Below are 22,146 nucleotides of genomic sequence, written 5' to 3'. Positions count from 1 at the left end.
CTAAGTCAACAGTCAGCAAGGAGGGGGAAGGAGGGAGGGATGTGAGAATAAAGGCAAGATAAACTCACATGGAACGTTATGGTAAGTACATAACTTCTTTATGTGAAGTTGTTAAATCTCGCCGTTTATTCTCACTGATGGGTAACGTCCCTAGCATGCACAACCCTGGGTGGCTCATGGGATTATGTTCTTCAGTACTGTAGAACCAAAGGAAGACCCGTCCCTTGAAGCCTTATCTACTTTGTAATGCATGATAAAGGTATGAGGCTTAGACCAAGTGGCTGCAGCACAAATATTGTCAAGGGGCAATTTAGCTTGAAAAGCAGAAGACGTAGAGACTGCTCTGGTAGAATGAGCCTTAGTTTTGTGTGTTAATGGCATGCTCACATTTTCATAAACAAAGGATATACAATCGGATAACCATTTAGATAAGGTGGTTTTAGCCACTGGATTGCCTTTTATTGCTTCTGAGGATACAAAAAGTTGGTCTGATTTTCTAATATCCTTAGTTCTGTCAAGATAAAATCTGAGCTGTCTGTGAACATCAAGTTTGTGCAGCATGTATTCCAATTTGCTAGAGTGGTTGGGAAAAAAGACTGGCAGCTCAATGACCTGATTGATATTTGACTCAAAACAGACTTTAGGTAAAAATGAGGGGTTTGTTCTGAGAGATACTCTATCAGCATGGAAAATCATGTAGGGTGGTCTGATAAATAATGCTTGAAGTTCTGACACTCTGCGGGCAGAAGTAATGGCAACAAGAAATATTGTTTTCCAGGATAAAAATTTGAGATCACAAGAAGATGCTGGTTCAAAAGTGGGAAGAGTAATTTGAGACAGCATAAGGTTTAAATTCCAGGGAGAATAGGGAATTTTGATCGGAGGTGTCATATGAAGAACGCCTTTAAAAAAAGTCTTATATAATTTATGGCCCATAACATTTGAGCCACCAAACCCAACGTGAAAATTTGAGATTGCAGCTAATTGAACTCGAACTGTAGCAGCTGCTGCCCCTTCCTTAAAAATTTTTGTCAAAATTTCTAAAATAGAAGATAGCGGAGCTCGGAAAGGGTCAATGTTCTGTGTGTTGGCCCAAATTGACAACCTTTTCCATTTACTGCCATATAATTTCCTGGTAGATGGCTTGTGAGAAGACAAGATAATTTGTCTTGTATCTTTTGAAATTGAATGAAGCCTGGCAATTAGTGGAAGTGGATTAGCCAAGCAGTCAGTTTCAGGGACTGCAGTGAAGGATGAAGGTCCCCTGATGGGTGCGTTAGAAGGTCCGGAACTGGGTCCAGGATCCATGGATCTTCCAACAGATGATGGCGGAGAAACAGAAACCAAATCTGTTGAGGCCAGTAGGGGGCTATGAGTATAACAGTCCTTCCCAGCGATTTTGCTTTCTGTAAAAATCTGGGTATTAATGGGAAGGGTGGAAATGCATAAAGGAGACCCAGAGGCCAATTGTGTAAGAGTGCATCTCTCAGGGGATGACCGGGAGGTGGTATTAGGGAAAAGTAGCTTCTGCATTTTAAATTGATGTGGCTGGCAATAAGGTCGCAGCAAGGCTGGCCCCATTTGCGGAAAAACAACTCCGCAACCTGTTGTTTGAGAGACCACTCATGAGGGAGCAATAACGCCCTGCTTAGCTTGTCCGTTATCACATTGGATTTCCCCGGGATGTGTGTTGCTAACAGAAAACACTGGGATGACACAGCCCATTGCCAGACCCTGAAGGCTTCTCGACAAAGGGGGTAAGACTTGGTTCCACCTTGCTTGTTCAAGTACCAGACTACTGACATGTTGTCTGTCTGAATTGCAATAGTTCCTAGAGGGAGAGAGTCCTGAAAGTACTGCAGTGCCAGAAGCACCGCTCTCAACTCTAGAACATTGATATGCAGATGTGATTCTTGATCTGTCCATGTGCCTTGGGCAGTCTTTCCCTGAAAATGCCCCCACACCCTATCAGGGAAGTGTCCGTGGCCACAGTGGCTACTGGGGGGGGGGACAAAGGGGCTTCCGATTGTGACATAAAGAGACGTCAACCACCACCGAAGGTCTCTCCTGCAAGAATCCATAATGAGAATTATGTGGTGCATCGGTAGTTTCTGGTAGGACCACTGAGCGAAGAGGAGCCATTGAAGAATTTGCATATGCATCCTTGCGAGTGGTACAGCCAGGATTGCTGCCGCCATCAAACCTAGCACCTTTAATACCTCTGCTGCTGTAGCTTTGTTCTTTGTCACCAGTGAGCTGACATTTTGGTGGAGAAGAGAAACTCTTTCGACAGGGAGACATAGAGTGGTAGTTGAGGTATCTAACTCTGCTCCTATAAAAATGCTATGCTGCGATGGTGATAAGGCAGACTTTTCGAAGTTGATTGTAATGCCTAACTGATGGCAGAGTGGCAGAGTGTATTGTGTTGCCTGAGTCAATTGATGCCTGGTGGCAGCGGTGAGGAGCCAATCGTCTAGGTATGGAAGCACCTGGAATCCTAGATGTCTCAGGTGAGCCTTGACCACTGGCATGCATTTGGTGAACACTCTGGGGGCTGTAGTGAGACCAAAGGGCAGGGCTCAAAACTGGTAATGATTGGCTCCCAGCCGGAAGCGTAGATGATCTCTGGAGCATTTGTTCATCTTTATGTGATAGCACGCGTCCTTGAGATCTATGAAGCACATCCAATCGCCTTTCCCTAGAAAGGGAAGAATGGACTGAAGCGTGACCATTCAGAACTTCTCTTTTTTTATGAGCTGGTTGAGTCTGCTGATGTCCAAGATAGGTCTCCAGTCCCCTGTTTTCTTTGGCACCAAAAAAAAATCTTGAGTAAGTTCCGAATCCAACTTGGTCTGCTGGGACTGGTTGGATGACTCTTTTTTCTAGCAATCTGTAGACCTCTACAATTGCTTGTTCCCTGAGACTGGGTGGAACATTTGGGATTCTCTTTACAGGAATGGGAGGGGAAGAGAACGGTATGAAATATCCTCTGGAAATGATGCTTTGTACCCAAGTATCTAATGTTATGTTTAGCCAGGCTTCTGGGTACAAAGAAAAGCGACCCCTGACTGCCTCCAGAGCCGAACAGTCGGGCCCCCTTTCAGGGGCGCTCGTAGGGTCGACCGAAGAACTGACCCCTGTCACCCTGTTGCTGCGGACCTCCTCTGCCGCGGGAGTGGCGTCTTCCGTTATAACCCTCTCCTCTGCCTCTAGAGGGGGTTTCTCCACGTGTGTCCTGAAAGGCTTCCTGTGCTTTTCGGAACCACATTTTCCCTCCTCTAGGGCCCTTGGGGTAGGGCAGAGTAGGGGTCGAAAAATGGACTCCAATGGCAGATAAAGTCTTGCCTTCCTGCTCACACCTGGTTAAAGTTTCCTTTACTTTGGGCCCAAACAGTGATGAGCCATCGAATGGGGTATTAATGAAGGAAGACTTAAAGGGTTCTGCAAAGGAACAGAGATGCATCCAGGCTTGTTTTCGAAGAGCAATAACAAAACTAGTGGCTCTACCTGAACCATCAGCTGCATAGGATATGAAACGCATGGACGAGTTTACCAGTGAGTTTAGGGTAGCGAGCTGGGTGTTGCCTTTGTCAGCCACCCCTCCAGCTACCATACCCTGGAGAGTATCTCCTAGCTCTTTCATGAGATCTCTCTGTAGTCTCGTAAAGTGGGTTAAGTAGTTCACTTATCGCAGAGAAAAAGTTGCTGAACTAAACATGCGCTTCCCATATCTATCCATGACCCTAGAATCTCTGTTAGGGGGATGGATAGAGGTGGATGTCTCAGATACTTCCTTTTTGGTGGCTGCAGCTACCACCATGGCATCAACAGGCACTCCCTTTGTCAAAAATGGCTTGTCCACTGGGGCAGACATGAATTTATTGGGCTTACGAGGAACAGGTTCCATGGCCTCTGATGACTCCCACTCCTTACGAGAAATCCTTTCCATGAGCTCGTCATAAGGCGGAGACACCCAAGAAGTGGAAGGTTGAGACCCAAAAGCCTTCAAGAGCATGGACTCATCCTCAGTAGGGGTCTTGGACTGCCAATCGCCCCTCTGACTAAGGATCTCTAGTATCTCTGCAAAGGAGATATCCTCAGAGGGGTATCGAGGGGACCCTTCTGACTCATCTAAGTCCGTGTCAGATGTCAAAGACTCCTGTGGGGAGTCTAAGTGCCTCCTCTTGCACAGTCTCTTCCTGGGCACCTCCTCAGTGGGGAGATCTGGGGAGGTCTCAGAAGAGTAGGGGATGCCCTGTGGGGGTACTTGTGGCTCTGGGTCTCTATGCTTAGAGGGACTGATAGATGAAGAAGCAGACACAGGAGCTTGAAGGGAGAGGGAAGGCTGAACCGATGCTGATGTTGTCTTTGGAGACAAAACTCTCCTCATAGCATTGAAGGCACCATGGCTCCAACAAGAAGGAGTGGATGGACCCGAGAGTACCGTATGATCCTCCCGCACTAAAACCTTGGGCTCTGAGCCCGAGGTAGGAGTCGAGCTCATCCGAGCCAAAGCCCCGAGTGGAAGAGTCGGCACCAATAAATAGGTTTGACTATCTTCCCTGGACCTGACGGGAGAGCGTCAGCTCCTAGAGTCCTCGGTCGGTGCCGAGGACATCCGAGTAGATGGAGCCGATAACACCGGTGCAGGTATTGGCTCCAAGGGTTCGACAACCATCGGTTCAGTTTCCTTTGGCTCCGAGAGTCCAGTACGGCTCACAGGAGGAGTAGACAAATCCAGTTCTATGGCCTTCGGCACCGACGAGCTGGTCGGGGCTGACAACAATTTGGCAAGTCCTGGTGCCTGTAAAAACTTCTGCACTAGCCGATCCATGTCCAAATCTGAAAGGCTGACTGAGGACTTAGCTGAATGCACTGAAAGTGCTGACTGGAGCAGAGGGGAAGAAGGAACTTCAGAGACCGGCTCCAAAACTGAGAGCTGGCTCCAAATCAAGGGTACACTCAGTTCCGAGGTCTGTGGAACCGATGACCCTCCTTCTGAAATTTTTGCCTTTTTTGTCACTTTGCCTGAAGATCTGGATTTTGAGGATTTGGAGGACGAGCTAGTACCCTCATGGCTACTCAAAACCTCAGAAAAGTATTACTGTAGCAATCCCCTATCTATTAGTTTCCTCCTTCTCTCCAAGGGGACTCTTGAAGAAAAGGAATGGCAAATGCTGCAAGTGTCTTGGAGGTGTTTAGCCCCCAGACAGTAGACACGTTGAATGTATCCATCAGTGATGGATATTTTCTGCCCACAATCTGGGCATTTTATGAATCCCAATTTAGGATGGGATTTCTCCTTTTCATCTGACATAGTTAGTAACAAACAGTAAACTGAAAAGAGTAAGACAGAAAAGTCCTTACTCACTTGTAAAGATCCACAAAACTACTAAGCCCAAACCGGGCACTAACTATAACAATATAATTACAGATTACAAATATAGGGCTGAGAGGCCCACAGAGAAGAACCCTGACTATTTAAACTGTTTAAAAGTACATAAACTGTAGATTATATTAATAAACAACCTGATATTAACACACAACTATTTTAGTAACAAAAAGTAAAGGTTTTTTTATAAACTTGCTGTTATTTTTCCCACAAATGGTCTGAGCTAGCTGGATCACCGAGATCTATCTTGCCGAGGCAAACTAGATCTGAGGTAATTCCAGCAGTGCATTGTGGGATAAGGGGCTTGGTCTTGAGCTACTGGCAAAACTTGAGCTTTGCTATCAGCCGTGTCGGAGCCGAGGATTGGCTCCGAACCCATCAGTGAGAATAAACAGCGACATTTAACAACTTCACATTATCTGTTAACACTACATCACAGTTTGTACAAATAGTCAAGACTACTTGTCTGTTACTATAAATACATCTTAGTACCGGTCCCTGGATTCAAACCCTGGTCTGTGTCAGAAAAATGAACAACATATTTATTTCTTATCAAACTGAGCTACTGGGCCATTGCTGTATGCTGCTTGACTGACTTGTGCCTAAACCTCACTTGGTTACAAAGTCTGACCTGGTAATATAGGTAGAGTGTCATAGAAGACTGCAGCGACAGTTGAACATACATGCATGACATTCATGCATGACAGACATAGTAGGGGAAATGTGTATTAACAGTTGGAATGCAGGTGTGCACATTTAACCCCTAGTGGATGGGAATATGTGTGATCTGTATAGACCATATTGGAGTGCTGAGTTGCCTACATGACCCATATACATTTGCAGCTGGTATATTTGCAGGTTACAGATATTACAGTGTCATACTTGCCTGCATCAGCGTACCTACATTCAGGAATGCGTACAGCTGAAATGCAAAGGTTAACACAAGACAATCCTGAGGGATGCACACTATTCCTTACACATTAATATTCAAGGTTCAGATCTTAGTGCAAGACATATGATGAATTGCATTCTATCTTGTTGTACAGCTCCACATTTACGCTTTAACATAGCAGTTCTTTACCAGCTAAACTTCAGTCACTTCATGGTCTCATAGCTACATTTGCTGTGGAGCACCTGTACACTTGGATTTCTATTACAACAGATCAAAATAAACATAACACTTGGTGGAAAGAACTTTACTTGACAGTGGCATGACACAGTGGTTTATTACATTCAAAAGTCTGACTACAATTGTACTTCATATGCTGTAGATGATGAATGAATGTCATTTACTACCTTCACCATTTCAGTTACAGTGTACTTTATTAAAAACTCCTTAGTATTTATACAGTATATACTTCTGTCATTCCTACACACTATTACTACAGCATTAGCTTTCTTTCATCAATAGTAGCTTGTTTGATGCCTTCATCTGTATTGCACAGTACCTGGCATTACTCAGTTATATCAATGTGGGTCTAAGCACACATTTATTGCAGTACAGTCAAAACACACTATACCTACTGGCAGTAGACAATGTACTCTTTCCTATTTATTGTAATATATATTGCAAGTTAGCTCTGTACTCACCACACTGTTAGCGCATCCTCGGTAGGCACCCTGCATGGGCCTCTACATTATGAGTCCTCTCCTCTGCAGCTGTGGGGGGAGGAACACACCATTATGCTTATCTGTCTATAAAATAGTCATACTACAAGTTGATAAATCACCAGTTGCTATACTTACAAACTATTGAGGCATTCTGGTCTCAAGCATCTAGGGTCCATTGTGCCAAGACCGCCCCCTTCCTCCGCTTCAGGTCATCGTAATGGTGACACACCTGATCACCAGTGCGGGGGATTCCAGTGGCATTGGTGAAGTCATGTGCCAGACGGTCCCACACCTCAGACTTGTATTCAGAGCCCTGGTAGTAGCCTTGCAGCAATCTGGAGTCATGGTATTTTTACTAGGAGTCCAACCATGACCCTGGACTCCAACATGCTCCAGCGCTGTGCCCGAAAGTGCATTCCCTCTCTGACTCCTGACATAGCTCTTGCAGTGATTAAACTCTAACAGGTTCTGGCTGTATTCCCACCTGTTCAGTTTAAATAAGGCTGTTTTCCTGCCCTTTGCCGCCATTGGCCATTTTTACAAATTCTTAGCTCCACTTAGCACTGTACAAACCTGCTTAGCTGATCTAAGGACTGCTTATAAGTGGAACTGCTTAGCAATCCTCAAACCAGCTAAGCGGAGCTGAGCATTGCTAAGTATTGGTAAAACAGGTCCTGTTTAAGCATTGCGTAGCTTGGCTTAGCAGTGCTTAGCAAAACTGAGTGAAGAGCAAACAAGATTTGTAATTAATTAAAAAAAATTGACATTAATTACTCATTATTGATACTTTATTATTAAGTGTATTATTTTACTTTACATGACCTCTCCCTATGTGTTTTCATTACGTTACGTAGGGGTGTGACTGTACTGTATTGGGCACTTGTGTTTAAATGGTGGTTTTCACCTCATATTTCCACTGACACTGGGATTCCTGACCAGCTCCACTACCCTGGTTAACAAATATCAATAACTACATAAATAAAAAAATTAGATACAAATGCGTTTCGATGTAAAAGCTGAACGGACTGTCTGGGTATTCGAACCGTGCACCTACAACACACAGAGCCGTGACTCTAACCATTCAGCTAACTTGGCTATGAAGATTTTAGCTATACATTTCTATATATTGTTTCCTTATATTTAAGCACTACTGAGCAAAGAGCCATGCCGCCCAAACCTGCTCAGCTATGCTTAAACTTGGCAATAATAAAAAAAAAAAATTTAAATATAAATAAATATAACAGGAAACCTCACATTTGCACATTTAATTTCTGTGCCGTATGGCACTCTGACAGTACAGGGGGTGTGTTACAGACTCTAACACACACCCTACAGCTACATTTTCATACTGGTCAAGGATACACTTTTTATTTAACATTTTTCTGCCATATGGCACTTTGAAAGTGCAGGGGTGTGTTGTGGACACTGTAACACATTCCATGTGTGACATACAGACAAATAATTAATGAATAAGTGTCCAAGGACAATTTAATTGCATCTTTTAGTGACGTACAGCACTTTGACAGTGCAGGGGGTATGTTACACATCTGCGAGCACTGAAACACCCCCTTTAGCACTGATTCAGTAACCATGTACATGGCTCCCTCTCAGCAGCATGCCTTTCATTAATATGCAAGGCATGCTACCAAGGGAGAGCTGCAGACATTGCCACGATACACTCTCTGTAGGGCTTACACTATTCCTGCACAGAGTTTATTAAATCTGGGGGTGTGTTTTTGATTATATGCTTATATTTTACTCTTTCTCAGTTTTTTAAACTTGTGTGTTTGAGTAGTATACAGCAAGGCCTCCTAGAAGTGGAGAAGCTATATTTTATGAGAGATTCAAATTTTATACTAGTGAGGTGTCTACATTTTTGGATAGCTGCACCTACTTTTCAAGAGCTTTTGTACACATTTTTCAATGTCTGCAGGTTGAGAGGTATGGTTTAGAGAAGCAAGAAACACCAGGTTTCACAAGTTGAGGAAGCCCTTATGACAAAACTTGATGCACACTTGACCCTCCCAAGGGTAAATTTATGAGTACCATCAGGAATCTGTAGCACACCTGTTCTGCTAGCAGACTAATTAACTACACTGCCAGTAGTAACATCTGTGAAAAAATTCTGGAAAATGAACATTGAGATGCACAAGATAGCAACACAATAATTGGTTTTAGAGCTGTGCTAAAATTAATAATTTAATTTTGCCTCAGCATGTCAAGGTCTACATGTGGAAATCATTAATTTCGCCACTAAATATATGACCAATGATGTATTCCTGAAGGCATCTATACCACTGAAATGGAAATGTCTTGTTAAGAAACAAACACTGGATCCTTGCAATTTTTTATCATTTCTAAATTAATATTAAAAGGTAGCTATGAAGTCTGGATTTCCACCTTACTTTGGCTTTATCAGCCCTCATTTTAACTACAGTGCTCATTTCTTTTTAACTCCAAATTCTTATTATAGTAGCTTGTTTGGAAACGTGCAATGGCTACTAGAACTGTGAAGGGTGTAGGCAACCATACCTGTTTACTCCTTAATTATTAAAATATAAAGGCATTTCAAAGAAGCTTATACACAGTTTATACCAGTTAGTATATAAAAAGAAGTTATGTCCTTACCATAACGTTCCATGTAGAGTGTTCATCTCACCTTTGTTCTTACACACTGGTTCGGAGCCGATCCTCGGCTCCGAGTCAGCTGAATTGCAAAGCTCTGAATCTCAGAGAAGCTCGAGACCAGCCCATATCACACAATCCTCCCTGCCATTACTCAGATCTAGTTTGCAAACAAACCAGACCAAAGGATCCAACACCTGCGCTGTTAGAAGCATACATTCTCTTCAGCCATTCAGAGACACTCTCTCACCATAGCAATAACTAATGGTCTAAGCATATATCGCATGACACACGGGAGCATATACCCGCAAAGGGTCAAGACACGTCGTCGATCAGACTCTAATCCTACCAGTTCTTCCAAACACATGGGGGGGAAAGGGAGGGAATGTAAGAACAAAGGCGAGATGAACACTCTACATGGAACGTTATGGTAAGGACATAACTTCTTTATGTAAGAGTGTTTAATCTCGCCGTTTGTTCTTACACACGGGTAGCGTCCCTAGCTCCATGACCCCGAGTGACTCATGGAAGAACATTCCTAAGCACAGTGGAACCAAATGATGTCCTACCCTTGGAGACCTTGTCCACTCTATAATGAGTGATGAAAGTATGCGGTTTAGACCACGTGGCTGCTGCACAAATAGTGTCCAAAGGCAAGCGAGCCTTATGAGCTAAAGAAGTGGAAACGGATCTGGTAGAATGGGCCTTAGGTTTGGTTGGTAAGGATTGCTTTGATTTAGAGTATACAAATGTTATACAGTCAGCAATCCATTTAGATAGTGTACATTTAGTAATTGCCATGCCCTTTTTATTGTCTGCAAAAGCGACGAAGAGCTGATCCGTTTTCCTGAAAGCTTTGGTCCTATCTAAATAAAATCTTAACTGCCTGTGAACATCCAACTTGTGCAACATATACTCCAGTTTGTTAGAATGGTTTTTGAAAAAGGTAGGGAGTTCTATAGACTGGTTAATATTCGTAACTGAACATACTTTTGAAAGGAAAGATGGATTTGTACACAAAGAGACCCTGTCTGGATGGAATATCGAGTAAGGTGGTCTGACCGATAATGCCTGCAGCTCTGAAACTCTACGAGCTGAGGTCATGGCGACGAGAAACAGTGTCTTCCACGATAAGAACTTTAGGAGGCATGACGAAGCAGATTCAAAAGGTGGCAACATGAGTTGTGACAGCAGCAAATTCAGGCTCCATGGAAAGAAAGGTTTTCTGACAGGTGGTCTAAGATGGAAGGTTCCTTTCATAAAGGCTTTACAAAGTCTGTGAGACATAATGGGAGAACCTCCTTCACCAATATGGAAGTTTGATATGGCCGCCAACTGTACTCTTAGAGTGGAAGTAGAAGCTCCTTCGTGAAAAAGGATGGATAAGAATTCTAAAATTTTATGTATAGGAGCTACCAAGGGATCTAAGTTTTGACTAGATGCCCAATATACAAAGCATTTCCACTTACTCGTATAGAGCTTAGCAGTAGAAGCTTTATGAGAAGCGACCAGGATGTGTTGAACTGCCGGAGGGAGTAGATGAGACCTGGCTAGGCAGGGAAGCGAAGCAGCCAAGCTGCCAGTTTGAGGGACTGTAGAGACGGGTGAGGAACTCCCAACGAATGTGTCAGCAGATCTGGTACTGGGTCCAGAATCCATGGTTCCTCTAGTTGATGAGCTCAAAGAAAGGGAAACCATATTTGACGAGGCCAGATTGGGGCTATGAGTATTATAGTCCTTTCCAGGTTCCAGGCTTTCTGTAGAAATCTGGGAATCAATGGAGTCGGTGGGAATGCATATAGGAGACCCGGGGGCCAATCATGTATCAGTGTGTCCCTGGGGACATCCCCCGGAGGGGGTAGAAGGGCAAAGTAGCTTCTGCATTTTGCATTCAACGGGGAAGCAAACAGATCGCAGCAAGGCTGGCCCCATTTGCGGAAGACCTTTTCCGCTGTCTGTGAATTGAGGGACCATTCGTGAGGTAACAGGATGGCTCTGCTCAACCTGTCCGCAATGACGTTGGATGACCCCGGGATGTGCATTGCTATCAGAAAGCGACCCGTGGACTCTGCCCATTGCCAAATTCTCATGGCCTCTCTGCATAACGGGTAAGACCTGGTTCCCCCTTGTTTGTTTATGTACCAGACTACAGACATATTGTCTGCCTGAACTGCTACTGTTCCTAGAGGTAAGAGGGCTTGGAAGTGTTGCAATGCCAGGAACACCGCCCTCAACTCCAGAACATTTATATGTAGAGTGTACTCCATGCTGGACCATTCTCCTTGGACTGTTCTTCCCTGAAAAAGGCCCCCCCACCCTATCAGGGAAGCGTCCGTGGTTATTGTGGCTGTTGGACTGGGTAGAACGAACGGACGACCCACAGTGAGGTTCTGATCGCGCACCCACCATGAGAGGTCCCATCTGCAAGATTCTGTTATCCTGATCTCATGCGCTAGGGGTAGGTGTTGGAACGACCACTGCGCAAAGAGCAGCCATTGAAGAATCCTCATGTGTAACCTTCCCATAGGGACTGCAATTAGTGCGGCTGCCATCAGTCCCAACACTTTTAACACCAGTTTGGCTGGGGCTTTCTTGCTGACTAGAAGAAGAAGGACCTGCTGTTTGAGCAATGAAGCTCTTACTGGGGGGAGTTTCAGTAGAGTTGATCGTGTATTTAGATCTGCTCTGATGAAGGAAATACACTGTGAGGGCGATAAGCAAGACTTTTTGAAGTTTATGGATATCCCTAAGTGGGAACAAAGGCCGATTGTATAGTCTCTGGCTTGCAATAGGCGATGCTCGGTGGTGGCGGTGAGGAGCCAGTCGTCCAGATAGGGAAACACTCGGAATCCTTGTCGTCTCAAGTGAGCTGCAACTACTGCCATGCATTTGGTGAACACCCTGGGGGCTGAGGTGAGTCCACAGGGCAGAGCTCAAAACTGAAAGTGACTGGCCCCCAGCCAGAAGCGCAGGTGATCTCTGGACGGTCTGGCCATTTTGATGTGGTAGTACGCATCTTTGAGATCTATAGAGCACATCCAATCATCCTTCTGTAAGAATGGAAGGATCGATTGAAGCTTGACCATCCGGAACTTTTCCTTCTTCACGAAGTTGTTGAGATGGCTGAGATCTAAGATTGGTCTCCAGTCCCCTATCTTTTTTGGAACTAAAAAGAACCTTGAGTAAGTTCCGAATTCTCTTTGTTCCACCGGGACTGGTTGGATGACTCTGTTTTTGAGCAGCTTTGAAATTTCTACAGCTGCTAGCTTTCGCAGACGGGGTGGCACATCTGGAAATTTTCTTTGTAGAGGTGGTGTTGAAATTAAGGGGATTTTGTACCCTCTGGTTATAATGCTTTTTACCCAAGAATCTGAAGTAATGTTTAGCCAGGCCAGTGGGTATAAAGCTAAGCGACCCCCGACTGCCTCCAGAGCAGGACAGCCGGGCCTCCCTTCAGGCGTGCTGGAAAGGCTTCCCAGGGACGGAATCCCTGTCACCTTGGTTATGTGGACCCCCTCTGCCGCCGGGGCGGCGTCTTCCATTTCTACCCCCTCCTCTGCCTCTGGAGGGAGTATCACTCTGTGTGGTCTGGAAAGATCCCTGATTCTTACAGAACCACATTTTTCTGCCTCGTTGCCCTTTGGGGTACGGTCTAGTAGGAGCGGAAAAACAGACCCCGACAGCAGACAGGGTCTTTCCCTCTTGCTCGCACCAAGTGAGAGTCTCCTTAACCTTGGGCCCGAAAAGTGTGGCACCATCAAAAGGGGCATTGGCAAAGGAAGACGTGAAGGCTTCCGCAAAGGAGCACAGCCGCATCCATGATTGTCTTCGAAGAGCAATCGCTGAAGCTGCAGCTCTACTCGATCCCTCGGCTGCATATGAGATGAGCCTCATGGATGAGTTTACTATGGAGGTGAGGGTGTTAAGTTGTGCTGTTACCTTTTCTGAAACAGCAGCATCTGTGTTACCCTGGAGGGTATCTGTCAGCTCCTTGATGAGATCCCTCTGCAAACGTGTGAAATGGGTCAGGTAGTTTAGCGAATGCATGGAAAAAGTCGCAGAACTAAAAATGCGCTTCCCATATCTGTCCATAGTCCTAGAATCCTTATTAGGAGGATGAACAGATGAGGAAGACTCAGACATCTCCATTTTCGTGGCTGCCGCCACCACCATAGTGTCGACAGGGACTCCTTTGGTGAGATAAGATTTATCTTGGGGGGCAGTGATGAACTTGTTTGGTTTCCTAGGGACTGGTTCCACTGTGTCAGGTGTCTCCCATGCCCTTCGAGCAATCAAATCCATTAATTCATCAAGGGCGGGTCACCCAGGAGGTAGAAGGTTGAGCCCCAAAGCCTTCAGCAGCATCGACTCATCCTCAGAGGGGCTAGGGACTGCCAATCACCCCTCTGTTTCAAGATCTCCAGGATGTCTGCAAATGACACATCCTCCGAGGGTGATTTGGGGGACCCCTCTGCCTCATCCAAGTCGGTGTCAGATGTTAGAGATTCCTGTGGGGAATCTATGTGCCTCCTCTTGCACAACCGTTTCCTTGGGACCTCATCAGAGGGGGCTTCTGGTGAGGCCTCCAAGGAACAGGGGGAACCCTCTGGGGGTGGCTGAGGCAATTGGGCTCGACGCTTGGGATGGATCGTGGGAGCAGAAACAGAAAGTGGCCCTTTTGGGGAAGGAGAAGATTCCCCTGATGATGTGGTTGTCTGTGCAGACAATACCTTCCTCATAAGGTCAAAGGCCCCTGAACCCCTGGCCGAGAGCTCCCCCGGTTCCGAAGAACACGGAAGCATCCCAGAACCAGGTGCTGTGGGCTCCGACCCCGAGGACGGAGTTGAACCGGTCTGTGCCGAGGCCCCGAGAGGGAGAGTCGGCACCGACAGGTCGGTACGACTCTCGGTCCCGGAACCGAGCAAAAGACCGTCAGCTCCGCGACTCCCCTAATGATTCTGAAGGAGTCGAAGTCAAAGGTGTCGATCATGCAATGGACGGTTTCAGCACCAAGGGCTCCACTATCATCAGGTCATCTTCTCCCGGCTCCGAGATCTGGATGGGTCTCGAAGGAGGACCCGTTGGAGATATGGGGAGGCCTTCTAGTTTCGACACCAACTGGGAGGAAACTGCAATTAACTTGGAAAGGGCCATGTTTTCCATGAGTTTCTGCACGGCACGATCCACATCTGTGTCAGACAAGGGTCTGGAAGAACGGGTCGAAGGAGCCGAAGATGGCACTGACCAAAGGATGGACGGTGGTGGCAGTTCTCACACCATTTCCAAGATCTGGGGCTCAGGGAAAGATAAATGTTCGACGCTCGGCCCCGAGATCTGTGGAACCGGTGAACAAACCCGAGAAGATGAACTCGGAGCCGATGACATGGGCTCCGACATCTTCGACCCCTTCGAGGATTTAGAAGCCTGATCCGACTTGTCCAAAGCCTCTTGAAAGGCAGGCTTCAGCAATCCTCTGTCTATGAGTTTCCTGCGTCTATCTGTCATGACCCTCCCGCTAAAGGAATGCAAATAGAGCAATCCTCTTGGAGATGGAGAGGGCCAAGACAGTAGACGCAGGAAGCATGATTGTCAGTAATGGACATTTTCTGCCACGCTGACATCTTTTAAAGCCAGATTTAGTTTTTTCTGACATAGTACAATAATAATAACAATAACTATGAGAAAAGAAAAAATACTAATCCTATAACAATATATGTATATGAAAAAGGTTATATACAGAAGACACTCACAAAAAAACCACACCCAAGAAAAGGGGTTAGGCCACAAAGGGTGCCTGAAGAAGAAAAATGGGGATATATATATATATATATATATATATATATATATATATATATATATATATATATATATATATATATATCACACACACACAGCACTTCTACAATAAACTACTAACTATAAGGAAATATCAGAAAAAAATTAGTATTCTTATCTGAAAACAGTAACAACAACTCAATTCTCTATCTGGTCCGAGCTCTCCTCGATCTGATCTGTTGCAGCGGCAAACTAGATCTGAGTAATGGCAGGGAGGATTGTGGGATATGGGCTGGTCTCGAGCTTCTCTGAGATTCAGAACTTTGCAATTCGGCCGACTCGGAGCCGATCCCGTGTGTAAGAACAAACGGCGAGATTAAACACTCTTACATCATATATTTACAAAGACTTTAGACAGAATTGAGTAGCTTGTTATTTAAAATATTCTTCTGCTATACTAAATCTAGGTTTATGCAATTTACACAAGAGTTATTAACATAAAAATTGTCCAGGTGTATATAACTGTCTACTATCAACAAATGTATACCTTTAACAGAGAAATACATGATTATGTGAAATATTTCAAACATTATAGTGCTGGTGATATGATGATTAACTGAATTAAAAATTTTCAGTGATCTAAGTGCACAATGCTGTTTTTGTAAATCAAAAAGAACAAAATAGCTTTCGTATCAAACATACCAGAGGTTCCAGCTTTATAGCTTGCTGCCTTATTCTAGTTTTTTCTTGTGCTTTGGTGCGGTGTACAAATTTTAAAGCGTGTGGATTTGTGCCTGTCTGTTTGGGGACTGCAGAAATTAGTCTGTCTTTCAGTTTCTTGGCTTTAAGTAAAGCTGCTGACTGCAATAGTTCATCTGTAGAATGGTGAAGTCCATTAGATGTGGCTAGCTGAGGCACTTGAAGCGAAGATGGTAACACTGTAGACATGTCTCACTAAACAGAAAGTAAAATAATTTCTTAGTCACAATTAAGAAGAAAAAATAAGTACTTTAAATAACTTAATTTGTTGTGCAGATGTCTACATGTACTAGCAAGAGACTAGTTTATCAGATGTCTGTTAACCAAACTCAAAATGGCTTCTTTTTCAACTACCAGTACTCTTGTTACTTGAATCAACTCCAGGATATCTATGTATCTTTACAATTACATTAATTCATGTGCTGTGAAGTCTGCATTGCTGGTAGTTTGAAGCCAGCAGTTAAGATGTTCCTGTTATCTCACCAAGCCAATTAATTTGACTTCTGTTTTTCTAAATGAGCCACTGATATCCAGCAGCTGACCTACCAATCTAGAGAAGGCTAGTGAGGAGCTGCTGATGATACTCAGGATCTGGTAAGTGTTCCTTTGCTATCAGGCTCAAATCCTCTAGAACTTGGTAGTGTGTCAGCATCAAGGGCACACCTTACAGACCATTGTAGGTCATTAAAGATATAATTATTCTAGACAGCTTATATTATCTTAGCTCTTAAGAATTTAAGTATTTATGTCAGAGCAATTTGTAAAACACTATTTGATTTTGTGCATGGAGTTTAGTTTGAAACATTTGAATAAACCTGAAATGAACAGAACCCGCTGCTCTAGCTGTTCCTTCAGTCGCGTGTGAGAGCAACCTCATGGACGAGTTGGATATTGATTCCAGGGTTGTGAGCTGCAAGGCCACTTTGTCCCTGACCTTGTCAGACAACTGCCCTGGATTGATCCTTTGGATGAGCTCGTCGGCATGTGGGGTCACTCAAGAGGTAGAAGGCTGGGCACAAAAAGCCTGCAGGAACATGGACTCCTCACGGAAAGGACCCTGAAATTTCTTATGCCACATTTTCCCACTCCTCTGATTCCTAGAGAAGGTACGTTAAGGGTTGGAAAACTGTAGGCCAATGGCAGACAGGGTTTTTCCATCTTGCTTGCACCTGGTTAGTCTGTCCTTCACTTTGAAGCCAAAAAGGGATGAAGCTTCAATGGGAGCATTCAGGAAGGAAGAGTTGAAGGGATCCGCTAGGTCACAGATGCGCATCCAGGCATGATGCCTCATAACAACGCCCAAACCCGCTGCTTTAGCTGTTCCTTCAATCGCGTGTGAGAGCAACCTCATGGACGGGTTGGATATTGATTCCAGGGTTGCGAGCTGCAAGGCCACTTTGTCCCTGACCTTGTCAGACAACTGCCCTGCGAGCATCCCAGAGAGTTTGGAGATCAAGTCCCACTGGAGCAAAGTAAAATGTGCCAAATAATTCAGGGATAGTATAGCAAAGGTCTCTGATGCTAAAACACACTTATAGGTTCATAGGTTCATACTTGGCTATCTGCCCTGGGGCAATTATAAGCCTAGCCCGATTCTGTATGGCTTACGCCACCCCTTGATTTGAGTATACTGTGCCCTTTTTAAGGTTTATTTTACTGTGCTTCTGTCTAATAGTGACAAGGGAGTAATCCCTGGGACAAACCTACGATCCCCCATCCACCTATTGAGATTCTTCTTGAAGAGATTCAGTGAGGTGCTCTGCCTCACATGAACTGGAATTCTATTCCAGAGCGAAGGGAGCCTGTGGGTTATGAACCTGTCCCTCCAGCAAGTTCTATTTATTTCTGTGCTGAGGTTCAAGTCCCTCGAACGTGTGGCTCTAAGGGATTTAGATTTACTGAGGTGGAGCATGTCCATTAATTCTGGATTTGACATAGCTTTGTATGTCAGGCATAGATCGACTTGAAGTAGGCGGTATGCAACTGAGTAGAGCTGGAGTTTTTAACCAAGCAGCATATGGCATCTGTTTGAGACCCTTGATCCTCTTGGTGAGATACTTTTGGGGTCTTTCTAATTGCTGCAGGTGTCTGGTAAGGTACATCCCAAAAGGGGCATTGTATTCTATGATGGGCCTGATGAGGGATGAATAAAGGCACGATTACCTCTCTTGATCTAGATGTGAAACCCTTCGTGATGAGGTGGGCTATGTAGAAGGTCTTTCTAACCACTTTGGCAATGTGGTTTTCAAAGGAGAGATTGCTATCAACTTGGGTCCCCAGGTCCCTAATAACTTTCTCTGTACTTAATGGGTTTCCGCCTATGTGGTAATTTGTGGGCACATTGTTTTTGCCAAAGAGTATGACTATACATTTTTTGGCATTTAGCTTTAAACCATGGCACTGGCACCAGTTATCTGTCTCTGTCAGACCTTTTTGAAGGATGTTTGTGTCAGCTGGAGAGTCGATTATGGCGCCCAGTTTGCAGTCGTCTGTGAACTTGGTGAGCCATAGTCCTCCCACATTTGCCTGTACCTCGGAAAAGTATATATCGAACAAGAGTGGTCCCAGGACAGAACCCTGTGGGACGCCACTTGTGACCAGTTTCGAGTCTGACATGTCTTTGAGCCAGTTTGCGACCCATCTTGTGACATAGGGGTTTATATTTAAGCTGGATAGCTTATCTATGATGCCCAAGTGGGGTACTGTGTCAAATGCCTTTGCAAGGTCCAGACAGGCTGTGTGGACTACCTTCCCTTCATCTATGGCTTTGATGACTGTTTCGAAGAAGTCAACCAGGTTCAAAAGTCAGGATCTGCCCTTGACAAAGCCAAACTGGGTAGGATCTAGTGTCTGTAGGTCCCCAATGTCTTTGTTTATGAGCTCCATGATGATCCTCTCCATAGCCTTGCAGACTAAGCTAGTCAGGCTTATGGGGCGATAGTTTCCAGGGTCCATAGAGGCTCCACCTTTGTGGAGTGGGACCACTGTTGCTGTACGCCATTCTGTGGGCACATATCCTGTAGTGAGGCTGAGATTGTATAGCTGTTTTATTTGAGGGATTAGTTCCTCTTGGAGTTCATGTAGGATGCAACCTGGGATGTCATCTGGTCCCATGGAAGCAGTGTTCTTTGCTTTGGAGAGGGCAGCCTTCACCTGAGCATCAGAGATGTTTGGGAGGGAGTCCTCTGCCGGGATAGATACTTGCTCTTTTGGGGGGATTTGCACTGAACCTGTCTGCCAGGATATTGGCGATGTCTGTGGGTTCAGTGTATTTTTTGTCATTTAGAATCAACTCAGAACAAGTCTGGGAGTTGCATCCCAGGTTCCTAACATAACTGAAAAAAAGCCTTATGATTGTCTTTGGTGTCCTGTGCAATTTTTCTCTCGAAGCTGGCCTTGAAGGATTTTATGAGGAAACGTAATATTTTGCTAGTACTGATCAGAGATGCCTTCCCTATTAGGGATTTTGCTCTATCATGTAGTAGCTTCCTCCTTCTGTTGTACAGTTTATTTATGGCAGGGGTCCACCAGACTGGACGCCTGCCTTTGGATGATTGGGTCTTGGTTTTGTTTGGGATAGCATGATCCATGCATTCCTGGAGATGTCCGTAGAATGCGTTTATATAGGATTCTGCAGTTTGGGCCATAGTTTCCACTGGCCCTGGGGCCTTGAAGGATTCCACTTCGGTTTTGAGAAGTGAGAAGTTTGCTTTTGAGAAGTTTTTCACTGTGGTTTTCTGGGCTGGGGGTGGGGTCGGGATGTGGACATCCAGTGAAATTAATGTATGGTCCGATCTTACCAATGAGGGATATACTTCTGGTGTGGAGCATAGAGTCCCCATGTTGGTAATGATCAGGTCTAGTATGTTGTCCCCTCTTGTGGGAGTGGTGACTAGTTGTTCCATAGCATTTGAGTTTATAATTTTCAGGAACCTTTGGGCTAAGGTGCTGGGGCTTGAGTAGTGCTCCAAGTCAATGTTTGGGTAGTTGATGTCGCCCAATATAATGGTGTTCGGAGAGATCTTCATGTTCTCCAATGTTTTCAGGAAAGCCGAGTGGGATTCCTGACTTTGAGAGAGTGGTCTGTAGGATGCTATAAACTGAAAAGCAGTCTTGCCCACTGTTAGTTGCACATGGATGGTCTCCGATACTTTGTGCAATGCCACTAACCTGAAGGTGTGGATATCCTTGATAAATATGGAAACTCCCCCTCATTTTGTGGTTCGGTCTGGGTTTTGGGGCCGAAAAGCATGATATGAGGTATAGCCTGGTAGTGCTGGGGTGCTCTCTGGAGCCTTGAACCAGGTTTCTGTCACTGCACAGATATCAATGTTCTCCATACTGAGGAGAGCTTTGAGTGCGTGCATCTTGAGGTTAAGACTTCTGGCATTAAGCAGCATTACCCTTAGTTTCTTGTTCCTTGTGCTGTCTATCGGGTGGGTTTGACTTTTGAGCCTTGCCTAAAAAAGGCACTATGGGGGTGGCAAGAGCCTTTGCCAATATCCGAAAGCCCAGTGGTGACAGGTGCAAGCCGTCCCTAGCGAAGCAACATGGCTTGTCGAGCATGTCATCCCAGACTGACAGACACTGGATCCCCTTTGAATGACACCAAAATTTTAGCTAATTGTTAAAATCGATCATTTTGTCTTTGTACTGTGGCATCATTCTAGGTGAGGGTAAGATGCTGCTCAAGGTCAGGGTCATACCAGCCTGGGCTACATGATCAGAGAGCTCCTCTATGTCTCTTTTCATATAGTCCAGGGAGGTACTTCTCAGGTCATTCACACCAGTATGTACAATGACTGAGTCATATTTGTATTTGCTTTGGAGTGATCTGAGTGCTTGGGTTATGTGGTGGATCCTAGCACCCGACAGGCAGCTCACCGTGACCTTCTCTTTATTCAGCCTGGTGAGCGGGATGTCAGTGTGTCTGACAATAGAGTCACCTATTACAAGAATATCAGGTGTGTTATTCAGCCTTAAGGGCTGTGGCTGCTTGGCACACTGACTTTGTGGGCTATGTGTTGTGCGTGTTTTGTTTTGAGGTAGTGTTTGCTTGAATGTCTGCTTTGGAGGTCTCTGTTGCTTAGGTAGATTTTTATTTAGAGCCTCCGAGTATGTTTTTGTGTATTTATGTGTTTGGTTCGCTGATGTGGTGGGACTATGTGATACTGGAATTGTGTTGTGTGAGGTTACCTTCTCCTCCTGACTGGTTACACCAGTTTTGAGATGAGAGAGCTCAGCCTCCAGTTTGGCTAAATAGTTGCATCTCTCACATATATTTGAACCTGTTTGGAGGAGGAGAGGGTTGTCCGTGTACATGAGACAGTTGTAACATTGCCTCAAAATTCCCAGATTCACCAGCTGGACTGGAGAGGAAACCATTGACTGACCTTTGGACATGCTAGAGTAATATAGGGAAACTGAATTTAAGACGGACCAATAGAGGACAGGGTAATCGTAGAGATTATAAGAGTAAGTAGTGCTTATGGTTTAATAGTGCTAACTTGAAGGATTACTTAATTGGACCAGTGAAGGGCCTTAGAATGAGAATATGGTGTTTAAATTGAGAGATAGAGCAGTTCTAAGGGAAAAAGTGAAGAGCAGACTTTGTGGAGCCAGGAATAGTTTAAACCCAATTAGGCGGCGCTGCCCGCTGTTGCATTATGCAAGAAAACGCGCAAAACCGCGCAAAAGAGGGTTTTAAGAGAGGAAGATGAAGGAGTTTGGAATTGACCCAAAATGGCCAATAAAACTACAGTTTCAAGTCAGTAACCACTCCCACAGGGGCAGGCAGGCTGCTCAATGTTTTTCACTGCCACTGATCAACAGAGAGACTTCCCTTTAGCCCAAGCAAAAAATGGCCTCCAAGAAACTTACAAACAGTTCAAGAACAGCAAGCCTGTAACTGAACTTTTTAAAATCTCAGAAAAGCAGGGGAAAAAGCAAGTTTTTTTTTTTGTTTTTTTTCAGAGATAGCAGAG

General features: G+C 44.9%; 1 protein-coding gene across 1 annotated transcript in view; it reads right to left on the bottom strand.

The window, feature by feature from the left end:
• The window catches only part of DNAH6 (dynein axonemal heavy chain 6), a 5,071,261-nt gene extending 5,054,910 nt beyond the window's left edge, over positions 1-16,351 (bottom strand). Inside the window, exon 1 of the mRNA XM_044059309.1 lies at positions 16,106-16,351. Within this exon, the coding sequence (XP_043915244.1) occupies positions 16,106-16,351 (246 nt within the window). The remainder of the gene's footprint in view (positions 1-16,105) is intronic.
• Between the last annotated feature and the right edge of the window lie 5,795 nt (positions 16,352-22,146).

This window comes from Protopterus annectens, chromosome 17.part0, assembly GCF_019279795.1.
Source record: "Protopterus annectens isolate FY-2018-M chromosome 17.part0, PAN1.0, whole genome shotgun sequence".
Lineage (NCBI taxonomy): Eukaryota > Metazoa > Chordata > Ceratodontiformes > Protopteridae > Protopterus > Protopterus annectens.
This window is presented reverse-complemented; position numbering and strand designations above follow the sequence as displayed.